General features: G+C 53.2%; 1 protein-coding gene across 3 annotated transcripts in view; it reads left to right on the top strand.

Annotated features, from left to right (window-relative positions):
- Positions 1–577: 577 nt before the first annotated feature.
- Positions 578–11,386, top strand: part of SH3RF1 (SH3 domain containing ring finger 1) — a 157,105-nt gene continuing 146,296 nt past the window's right edge. For 2 of the 3 annotated variants that reach the window (XM_036890933.2, XM_036890931.2), the window contains exons 1-2: positions 578–734; positions 2,270–2,755. In XM_036890933.2, the coding sequence (XP_036746828.2) occupies positions 2,363–2,755 (393 nt within the window). In that variant the 5' untranslated portion in view covers positions 578–734; positions 2,270–2,362. The remainder of the gene's footprint in view (positions 735–2,269; positions 2,756–11,386) is intronic. The other variant, XM_036890932.2, reaches the window with a different exon arrangement.

The raw sequence follows: 11,386 nt of genomic DNA, 5'->3' as shown, positions 1-11,386 counted from the left end.
CCTCGGCGGCGCGCGGACCCCCGAGCTCCGTCCCGCCCGCGGCCGCCGAGGCGCGGCGCGCTGTCGCTCCCGGGGCTGGCGCGGCGGGTGGCTGCCGCCCTGCTGTCCCGCGCGCAGTTCCCCTCCGTCCGGGCCGGGGGATCCGGGACCCCTCCGCGCCAGGCTGGCGGGCGGCGGGCAGCGCTCCTGCCGGGGACCCGGACGCTCGCGCCTCGGCCCGGCCCGCCGCGGGCAGGGCGTGTGTAAGCGTGTGGGAAATGCCCATGAAACAAACACTTTGGGGCAATTGCAGGATCTTCCCGTTCTCCCTCCGACCGAGTCTGACGGCGAACCTCCGAGCCCGCGGCCCGCCTTTCCGAGTCCCCAGGTGCGCGCCGCCCCGGCCCCGGCGCAGGTGCCCGCCGCCCCCGCCCTCGCCCCCGCCCTCGCCCTGCCGGGAGCGCGCGCCCCGGGCTCCCGCCCTCGCCGCGCCCCCTGCGCCCCGGCCCGGCCTCCGCGCGCGGCACCGCCCCGGGGGAGGTGCTGCGGGTTGGGCCGCCCCCTGGCGCCCGGGCTCCCGCCCTCGGCCGCGGGAAGTGGGAGGCGCGGCGGCGAGTGCGCGCGGGGGGCGGTGGCGAGGAGCCTCCGGCGCCGCGGCGGCGGACACGGGAGCGGCGGGCGCGGCGGGGCCGCATCTGCATCGGCCGCCGCCGCCGCTGCGGGGCCGCGAACAAAGAGGAGGAGCCGAGCGCGAGGTAGGGCCGCCGCCGCCGGGTCGTGCTCCCGGTTCCTCCCCGCCGGCCGCCCCCGGGCCCCCGCCGGGACGTGCCGCTTTCCTGGCAGGGAGCGCCCGGCTCCGGCGCGGCCCCCGCGCAGCCCCGCGGCCCGCCCGGCCGTGGATCGGGCTCCCGGGAGCGCCTCGCCTCCCCGCGGCGCTCGGGCGACTCCGCAGGTCCAGGCTGCGAATCCGTCTGCGAGTCCCCGGGAACTTCCAGCAGGCGCCCCGGGGGCGGCGCCGGGCCCGGCGGGAGGGAGGGGGCTTCCTGCGTGGGAGGCTTGTCGGGTGGGCCTCCAGCCCGGGACCCTCCTCCCCAACGGGGACCGGCCCCCCGTGTCCGGCCCCCTCCTTCGCCACGCCCGGGACCCCCCACTGCCCCGGACCGCCCCCCCCGCCGCCCACTGCCGGGCCCCGCCCCGCCGGGACCCCCCGCTGCCGGGACCCTCTCCGCCGGGACCTCCCCCCCACTGCCCCGGACCCACCCTCCGCCTGCCGTCCACTGCCGGGACCCTCCCCGCCGGAACCCCCCGCTGCCGGGACCGTCCCCGGCCTCGCCGCCCGCCGGGCTCGGGTGTGTGGGGCCGGCGGCCGTTCGCCCCTGCGGCTCGGGGTTCCTCCCCCCCCCCCCCCCGCCCACGCCAGGAACAGCAGCAAACGCTCCATCAGAACCGTGCCCGGTTCTCCCGGGCATTTGTTTGCATTCACCGTGCCGGGAGGGGAGAGCGGCAGTCCTTGGCTCAAATGCTTTTTCCTGAATGGTCTTCATATGCTCGCAAATTTCAGTTTAGCATTCCATTGTCAAAGTATTTCGGTGATAATTTTGCCAGATTTTCTGAATGGGATTCGGACAAGCCGTTCAGAAATCCACTTCAGAGTTTGTCAACCGCTGCCCGGAAGGGTGCCCTCCACTTAGTTGCTGTCGAGCAAACCTTTACATTGTCAACCTTCAGCTCCTCGCTTAGGCGAGATTAAACAGTTGTGTTTTTAGGACCAGTGAGGAAACATGATGTATTTAATATTGTTGGGATCATTTACCACAGGTGATCCCATGAGGCATGGCTTCCTAAACACCGAAGTGGCTTAAAAATTGGGAACTTTGTTGGATTTAAAAGTAATTTCAGGTAAAGGAACCTCTCAGTTGCTTCTGTTCGGTTTCTCCCAGGAGTTGAGGGCTTTATTAAGGCAGCCGATGTCACTTTGAGAGCTGAAGAATTTATGTTCTTTATTGCATTCATAAAGCCTGTTTATTGAAGGAATCCTGGATACTGCTTGATAGCTGTGTTTCACAGTGAACTAGATATCTTCAGGGAAATTTTGAATTGTTTAAAAAGTCCATTTTGTTTTTAATTGTTGACTTTGGAGCTCAGCAGGGACATTCCAGAGCAAAGCCACACTATTCAGAGGAAGCACTTTTGTGTACTTTTTGGTTCCTGGCTCTTCTGTGAATCTTTTCCCTAGATAACAATACTAATTTTCTTGCCTTTTCTCCGTCCCCTCCCCCCGTGACCCCAGAGCAGCCTGACATGGACGTCACATGAGTCGTTCGGAGGGGTGCACTCCGCCATGACCGTTTGCACGGCCTTTTCCTCAGCGCACTAGATAAAGATGGACGAATCGGCCTTCTTGGATCTTCTGGAGTGTCCCGTGTGTCTGGAGAGGCTCGATGCGTCTGCGAAGGTCTTGCCTTGCCAGCACACATTTTGCAAACGGTGTTTACTGGGGATTGTAGGCTCCCGGAATGAACTCAGATGTCCCGAGTGCAGGACCCTCGTGGGCTCGGATGTTGAGGAGCTCCCCAGTAACATCCTGCTGGTCAGACTCCTGGACGGCATCAAGCAGAGGCCTTGGAAACCTGGCTCCGGCGGGGGCAGTGGGACGAACTGCACAAATGCGTTGCGGGCTCAGAGCAGCACTGTGGCGAACTGTAGCTCGAAAGATCTGCAGAGCTCCCAGGGCGGACAGCAGCCGCGGGTGCAGGCGTGGAGCCCCCCGGGGAGGGTGAGTAGCCTTCACAGTCAGTGTGGTGCCTAAAGGGGGTCATGGTCGCAAGTCTTCTTTATTCTTCAGCTCTCTGTTTTCCAAATCAGCTCGTTGCTAAGCAAGTCACACTTAGTGCAACACGTAGAAAACTGCCTCAGGATATACTTTTTTCTTGTCGGACTTGGCTTGGATATAAATAATACATTTTCTTGTTTTTAAAATTCTCTCCAGATAGTCTCTATTACCTTTTAAGATATTTTGGGAAACGGATGACAGTTATTCAATGAAATCTGAAATTCAGCAGCAACATTTTTGTGCCTGTTTTATGATGGAATATGGTATGGTTTTACCTTTTTGATGAAGTTGGGAGAGCCATAATTAGGTATATATGTGTCTTTGTGTTACAGATATGTGTGTGGGTAAATCCTAAGTAGGAAATCAAGCCTTAATTTTTACGTTGCTTGACAGCGTTTCTATTGGTTTTGTGAATGCACAGCACAAAATTTACTGGTTGGAGGAATTCTTAACAAATCATGGCCACAGGTAGCAGTTCTGTTGCCGTAGCAACGGAATGTCATTTAGGACTGCTGAAACAGACTCTAGCTTTATGGTGGGTTTTACAGAGAATGATATGAAGTGTTAAAATGATTTTTCTTGGGTTTTGGGTTTGAGCTGAAAGAATTTTAAGTGAAGCTAAATATTTGGACAGTTACCACAACTCAGATTTCTAGAAGATAAGGTATTCTGAGTAAATCTAAGCTACATTGTGGATGATGGCCCTCCAGTATAATATGCTTTTCTCATTTTTGTAAAAATAAAAAGTAATTCTGGACATCAGATAATTAACTCTGCTTTAAAAATAGATTTTATCAGTTTGGCCAATTATGCAAATATCTCTTTTAACAAAAATGGAATCTTTTTTTGTGTGATTGTCCTAAAAAACAAAAATTTAATCTGGGTGAGAATATATTTTTCAAATATTCACACTAAACACTCAGAACTGACTTTCATTTACTGTAGGAACAGTCCATTGGGATGGCGTTAGATAGTGTATGTTCACAGATGTGAATGTTAGATAGCTGTAACAGAGTAATAACTATACCCTTACTTCCTTCGCAAGCTCACCTTAAAATGTTAGGAAATATTTACATCACTGGATGTAAAGTATGTAGAGCCCTTTAATCATTAGAAAACAATTTCATTCCTAGGCTACTAGATTTCTTTTGATTCATATTTAATTTTTTTAAAGATTGTAAGAACTTTGGGTTAGGAAGATTTTCTTAGCATAGTTGAAGCCCACATGTTCGTGAAGTTGGTCTGCTTACAGCATTTCTCTTAAATTTTCTTTAATGGAGTTTACTGATGCCTTGATTAGTGTCTGTGGACTCATGGATATTTTAACCTTAGAACCATGATAAAGTTGATCATTTCTGAGACACCTGGCCCAGGTCTGCTTAGCCTAATTAGAGAGTAGATTTGTTTCTTTGGGGAGATTTTGTTTCCTTGTTAATTAGGCTAGAGAAGGCATCGCTCCTGGCTATGAATAACAGTATCTTAGTTGTTGACACACAGCCTTACCTGTTTGGGAGGAATGCTTTTAATGTTTGATTACAGATAAAAAGGAATTGAAGGGCTAAAGCACTCAATTTAATGTCCTTTGAATTTAAGTTTCTTTCTAACTGAGAAATTGTAATGCTGTGATGTTCATTTCTTTAATTGTTACGCTCCCAAAATGGAACTTCATTTTAATTAGGTAAATTATTTTGAGATTCTTGGTTATGTTAGTATTATTTCTCTGAGTTGTGTGATTGTCCTAATTTGCTTCATGTTTCTTCTTTAGTATAAGAAAACTTACCAAAGGCTTGGCTGAATTTGAGCCTTATAACTTGGATAAAATGATTTAGGTTGATATGACCAGATACTTGTTAGTTTTCAGGTGGGGGGGGCATGGGGAGTGGGAGACAAAGCAGTTAACAAAATTACTCTGAGTCATCTGAGTTTATGCAAATGCTACAATACTTATAAAAAGGACAGGTTTTCTTTCCTAGTCTAAAATTTCTCATTAGCAGTTACTAGGACCTTTTACTTTCAAGCATTTAGGACAACCAGGACAACACAAATAGTCCACCTGAAAGGTAAATACATCTCAGAAAATACTCCTTTTACAAGTAAGCAGTCTCACGTGCAGGCATGGGGAGGACACTCCGTGCTTCTGATGCACTCTGCGCACCTCCCCGAGCTGAGCGACCATAACAAATCCCAGGCGTGCATCCTCCTCCCTGATGTCCAGACACGTCCAGGTGCTGCATGACGGCCTGTTTGCACCACTCGAAGCTGAAAGTGGTAACGTGTGGAGGGCTGCTTTAGTTTCTTAGTTACCTTCACTGTGCATTGGATTGGGACCATGTGGCTTCCTCACGTGTGTAGCTGAGATAGATGGAGTGTTATCAGCAGATAGGAACATTTCCAATGTGTGACACACATCTTGTTCCCAGGATTTTAGTGTTTCTTACCTAATATAAAGAAGAAAAGAAGTGTTGGATTGGAGTCACCACAGGAATCTGTCAGTTCTCCCCAAGTGAAGAATTCCTATTCATTTTAGGCCAAAGCTGAGCAGTGGAATAAGCTCCTGGGCGAGGGTGACTGCTGGCGTCTTTTTTAGTGGACTGAGAAAATAGATGCAGAGGGTAGATTTTACATATACACATTTCTGCAGGCATTTTGTATATGTAGTATTATGTATATATACAGATCTTTTATCTCTATATATACAAAATTAGATATGGAAACCATATTTAAGTAATTCCTGTAGTATCATGACCTGGTGGAATTTCTGCTTTCTATGTGTGGTTTCATTGGTTCAAGATCTATTAATATCAGTGCATGTGCCTTTCTAGGTATTATTGCTTAATCACTTCACTGTGCCTCTACTCATAGTTAATTTATTCAGCAAAAACAGATCACCTAACCACTGATCTACTCTTCCTTTATCCAATAAATATTTATTGAGCACTTACTACCTGCCAGGCACTGCCTAGCTGCTGATAATGCCGGATAAACCAGGTATAGATCTTAGGAGCTTCTGAGTATGTGTCAGTCTCCTGGGAGAGACACAGATTAGTGACCTAACAACAATGCCCGCTGTGGGGAAAACGGAACTTTCTGACCAGGATTCCCGTGGCCTTAGTAGCGCCCAGTGTGTATATGATGACGTTTGCACGTTTATGGGATGTTTACCTGCGACAGAACCGCTGGTCGGTCTCGGAGGACCTGTGCAGGGGAGGCGTGGAGAGGACACACCCATTCCTGCCTCCCCTCTGTTCCTGGTGCGTGATTGGTCAGCCGTCTGCCAGTCACTGGGGACCCGCCCACAGAGTGTGTTCCCTACCCGCTGTGCTGGGTGCCGGGAAGCAGCAGGCGGCTGAGGAGGGCGGAGCCGGAGCCCGTGAGCTCCTGGAGACCCAAGCCAGCGCGGAGCAGGGAGCTTGGCAGGCAGGGAGCGAGGCCGAGAGGGCCAGGCTCCTGCCGGGGAAAAGAGCCCAGAGCGGCCTGGGAGCAGCCGGGGGTGCTAGCTGCCCGTGGCCACCATGAGAACACACGGGGCACCCCTCTTTGCCCCCAACTTCTTGCCCTGCCTTTCTTCAGTCTTAGTGAATTCATAGAGAACTTGCCCTGGACGGTGAACCCCCTCCTCCCAGAGCTACGCATGCATGTAATGAAAATACGGTACGTTTATTACAGAGCTGGGGCGGGGCGGGGGGTGAGGGTGTGTGGGGTGAGGGTGAGTGTGATCTTCAGAAGCCGCCTTGAGGACCTTAGGATGCAGTATTGATGAGCTGGGTGGTCGGGATGGGTGCCGTGGGTGCCAAAGACAGGCCTCAGGTGCCGTAGTGTGCGAAGCATCAAGAGCCGCCCCAGGCCACGTGGGGCTAAGGGCCAGATGACCAGTTCGGCTGGTGAGCGCTCTGCGTTTGGGATTAGAGGGGCAGGTCATCGGGACTGGACGGAACATCACGGCCCAGAACAGAAGTAGGATTGCAGCCTGGTGTCAACAGACTGAGAGGCAGGGAGGGAAGGGAGGGAGTTTGGACTCGAGGGAGCACAGGTGACATTTCCTGTGTCCTGCAAGTCCCGAGCATGCTTTCCTTTCTGCAAAGCCTCTCTCACACCTCCCTCTCCCTCGCCCTCTTGCTGACCGTTATGGGCTGAATCGTGTCCCCCAAGCTCCTCAGGACCTCAGAATGTGACTGTGTTTCGGGACAGGACCTTTGAAGAGGTGGCTAAGGTAAAATGAGGTCATACGGTGGGGCCCTCATCCCCAGTGTGACAGGGGCCCTAATGAGAAGAGGGGTCAGGACACGGACCCAGAGGGAAGGCGAGGTGAGGACACAGGGAGAGGACAGCTGTGCAAGAGCCAAGGAGCGAGGCCTCCAAGAAAACAACCCCGCTTGGACCTTGGCCCCAGACTTCCAGCCTTTAGAGCCTGGGAAGTAAATGTTGGAAAAGCCAGCCAGTCTGGTGCGCTGTAATGCATCCCTGGCTCAGTGACACACTAACTGTGGGTGTGCTCCTGAAGGCAGGACCCTCGCGTGGCCTTTCGGAGCACTGCTGGCCCCGTCAGGCCTGGCTGTGCGGTGGTCGGTCGTCCCGAGGTGCGGTCACCTTCAGAGGTCGTTCAGTCCCTCTGCACCCCCGTCCACTGCCCACATGGCCTGGCGTAATTTCGTAGACCAGGCAGGAGGCTCACGTGACAGTACACCAGGTACGCAGTTTTGGCGTTGTGGGAACGAAATGCCCAAAGGAGAGCCCTGCGGCTCGCTCACCTCTCGGGAGCTCAGGAGTGGAGTCTGGGGAGGGTGCGTCATTGCTCTTCGTGGTGTCCCAGGCTTGACTCAAAGGAGGGGCATCAAGAAGAGAACTGGGGGGAGGGCCGGGGACGATGTGGGAGCCTGGGTGCGCGGGGTGGGGGGTGGGGCGCCCCGTGGGCCTCCAGGTGTCTCCAGGGCTGGTGATCAGGCCCCTGTGGAGAGATTCGCGCAGGCTCAGTTTTGCTCTGTGGTCTGCCCTCCGTCTCAGGCCTCCTGTCCCGCCTGCCCCTGACCTTTACTGATTCCTGGGTCAGGCCCCGTGGTGAGGCTCAGGGCTGGGGTTTGGGCCAGCGAGGAAGGCGGGGAGGAGGGCGGAGTCTGGTGCACACTGACTGGTAACATAAAAAAGAAGTGCTTGATGATTCTTTTTTATCTCACATGAAGTTGTAACCATTTTCATGTAAATCTCATAATAGCCTCTGGGGTTAAGTACCATTATTAGTAAAAAGTGAGAAAGAATGCAAATTTCAAAGTGAGTTCCTAAAAACATTCTGGTTGTAAAAAGATTTAAAAATTCAACAATATGTAAGTATAATGTTATGAAGTGTACATCCTTCCATATCTCTTCATATGCTTTTTTGCGTATGCATATGGTTTTTTGGGTTTTTCACATAAATGGAATCTCATACCCTGCGTATTTGGTGACTTGATAGCTCATTTAGCATATCTGGAAAGTCTTTGCACGTCTGAGCACATACATCGGCCTCAATAAAAAATAAATACCACCTCTTATTGAGGTATAATAAGAAAGGCATGAAAAGTGCACGTATCGTAAGTGTAACTCATTGAATTATCATGCTTCACCCTTTTAAATGACTATATTATGTTTTTCTTTTTAAAAATTAAAGGTAATGCGTGGTCGCAGTAAGAAATCTAATGGTAGAAAGACATAAAGGAGAGAACCAAGACGTCATCTCCGTTCCTCATACTCAGGGGTGGGGGGCCGCTGTCTAGAGGCTTTCTGTATTCTTTTTCCCAGAAAAAAAATCGGTAGAGCTAGGACCACATGACGTTTGCTGCTCTTCGGTTTGAGGTCTTCACTGCAATGGCAAGTCTTTCAAGCTTTCCACGTCTTCCCCCACTGACCTATGAGAAGGCGTTATGTACTGTCACTCTCACTTTGTGGACGTGGAAAGGACGCTGAACGGGGCTGGATGGCCTGTCCAAGGCCCCCTGGCCCTCGCGGGGTGCCGACAGGAGTCCGCCCCAGGCCTGACTGATCGCAGCACCCCTTCCCCTTAGCCGCAGTCTGCGCGAGTGACGGGCATCCTCCCTGGCCCTCCTGCCGCAGAGGGTGTTCTTAGTTGTGACTAGTGGAGGTTCTTTTCTCCTTACAGTCCTTACTGCCTTTTTTTTTTTTCAATAAGAAGGGGACAGTTGAAGGTCCTTTTCAGTGAGAGGGGACGAGGAAATGACCTTCTTCCCGTAGCCCCGTACGTGCTGGGAGTGTGGTGTGGGGGCCGTGGCCTCTGGTTCTGACACCGCTGTCGGCCGGCTCTTTGGCTTCATTGCTTCACAGACACGCAGAACCGGAGGTCCCACAGCTCCATGCAGGGGTGGGGGGCAGATTGCTGAGTTCGGTTCATTGCTGACTTTTCAGCACCCTGTGTGGTATGTGGCACGTACTGTGCACTACAAAGAGGTTTGTTGAATGAGTGTGCATGAGTTTCCTGGGGCTGCCGAAGCCTAGCGCCCTGAGCTGCCTGGCTTAGCACAGCAGTTCATTCTCGCAGTTCTGGAGGCCAGAGTCTGAAACCCTTGGCGGGGCCATGCCGCCCTGAGACCTTCAGAATCCTGCCTTGCCGCTGCCCAGCTCCTGGGGGTGCCCAGCCGTCCTCGGCGACCTTGGCTTGCAGATGCCTCGCTCCAGTCTCTGTCTCCCCTTCGCATGGCCTCCTGCCCTTTGTGTCCGGGCACATCTCCCTTGTCCATGAGGACACTCATTGGGTCAGCACCCACCCTCAGCTAATAGGACCTCATCTTAACCTGATTACATGTGCTAGACTCTGGTGCCAAATAAGGCCACATTTTTAGGTACTGGGTGTTAGGACTTGAACATATCTTTTTGGGGGCACAGTTCAACTCATAACAATGAATGAATGCAAGAATGAATGAATGATGAGTGATGTGAATTTTAATCACCCTTGAGGGATCCATAGCTGTACGTTCTTTCACCAATTTATGTGCTCATAACCCCTTTCTTTGTGCTCTTTCCTCATAATCTGTACAGCAGGGTTAATACTTCCTTTGCTCATCAATAGGTTGTCCTGTAGATAAATGCAAGAACTGATGTGCAAACATTAAGAAAATTATCAGGTCAATGTGAATGGATGTGTTATTATTAGTAACATTATTACAAAATAATCATTCTTCCTCATGAAGGAATATAGTATCATTTCTGTTTGGGAGGACAAGAACCAAAGTCATTGAAAAGATCTCAAAATGGACATGGAGCTGCACTGAACAGGGGCTGGAACTCAGTTATTTGGGTCTCTCACGTGGGAGAAAGCCTGATGAAGGGTCGCCCTCCCTGGCTGCCTCTGGGGGCTTCTTTCCCGGTCCCCCCTTTTGCATCACCGTGCCCACAGCCCTTGGCGATTTCTCCTCTGGGTGGCTGAAAGGGGGAGAGGGAAGGGGAGGCTGTCCCCTTGTCACGGGCTGGGTGGAGGGAGGGAGGAGAAGGGTGCGAAACCCAGTGTGCTCTGGTCGCGGGGCCTTGCTGTCCCTGCTGCCCTGAAAGGTCCACCGCTGCCCCTGGGCTCCAGCCTCGTGGCTCCCCCTGCCGTGCTCGGGCATCCGTGCTGGGGACCCTCCATGGTCCGCTCATTGTCCTGCCGTCGGTTCCCCCTCCTCGCCCTGTCTGCATGTGGTGTGCATTCACCAGGTGGCTGAGAGGGGAAGAGGGAGAAATGGGGGAGCGGAGGGCGGGGAGAGGAGTCCTGCACTGTCTCCAGGGTGGGGTCGGGAGGGAGGGGGCCTGCTCTGTCCCCAGGGTGGGGTCGGGAGGGAGGGGGCCTGCACTGTCCCCAGGGTGGGGTCGGGAGGGAGGGGATCTGCACTGTCCGTTGTGCCCCTCTGGTCGCCCTTCCTGGCTGCTGCCCCAATCGCTCTCTCTGATGACCAGTGCGTGGGCTCCTGACAAGGAGTAACAAAGCAGGGGGACGGGAAGGCGTGCGGGTCGGGCCGTGTCAGCTCCTGCTGCTGTTTTTCCGTGGTCTCTGGTTTCTTCACCACTGTCCACGGCCCCGGGCTCCGTCCTGCATGTCCCACCCCAGGCAGGGACTGGTGTTTAGCAACACAGCCCCTCTGCAGCTGTTGCTTTAAATGGTTTAAGCAAACCTGAGGCTGCACGTGAGAAGCCTTTTCATTTTAAGGTCAAAAGGCAAATGACTGTGTAAGTCACTTTGTAGCAGACTTCTGGAGGAGCGTCCACAAGCATAGGTCGCCCCAGCGTGGGGAGGCACCCTCCTGATGGCAGCGTCCCTGGCAGCAGTGTGGTGGGGCAGGTGCCAGCCACCCCGGGGCCTCTCTGTGCAAACGCGGTGCAGGAGGCGCCTGAGGTGCAGGGGTGCCCTTGGAGTGGCTTTGCCGGGAGGCACCTCACCGTGGGGCTGAGACCCCTTCTCTCACCCCCAAGGCTTTTATCATAAAGAGACCTCTGTCCACTTTTTTATCTCTTAAATTTCAGAGACTTCGGGAGTAGTAACCTTAAGAAGAAAACTCCTGAGCCCCAGCCTGCCTCATGGAGGCCCCACAGCCCTTGGGGGTGCTTCTGTCTGTG

The sequence above is a fragment of the Manis pentadactyla genome, chromosome 1 (assembly GCF_030020395.1).
Source record: "Manis pentadactyla isolate mManPen7 chromosome 1, mManPen7.hap1, whole genome shotgun sequence".
NCBI classification, from domain to species: domain Eukaryota; kingdom Metazoa; phylum Chordata; class Mammalia; order Pholidota; family Manidae; genus Manis; species Manis pentadactyla.
This window is presented reverse-complemented; position numbering and strand designations above follow the sequence as displayed.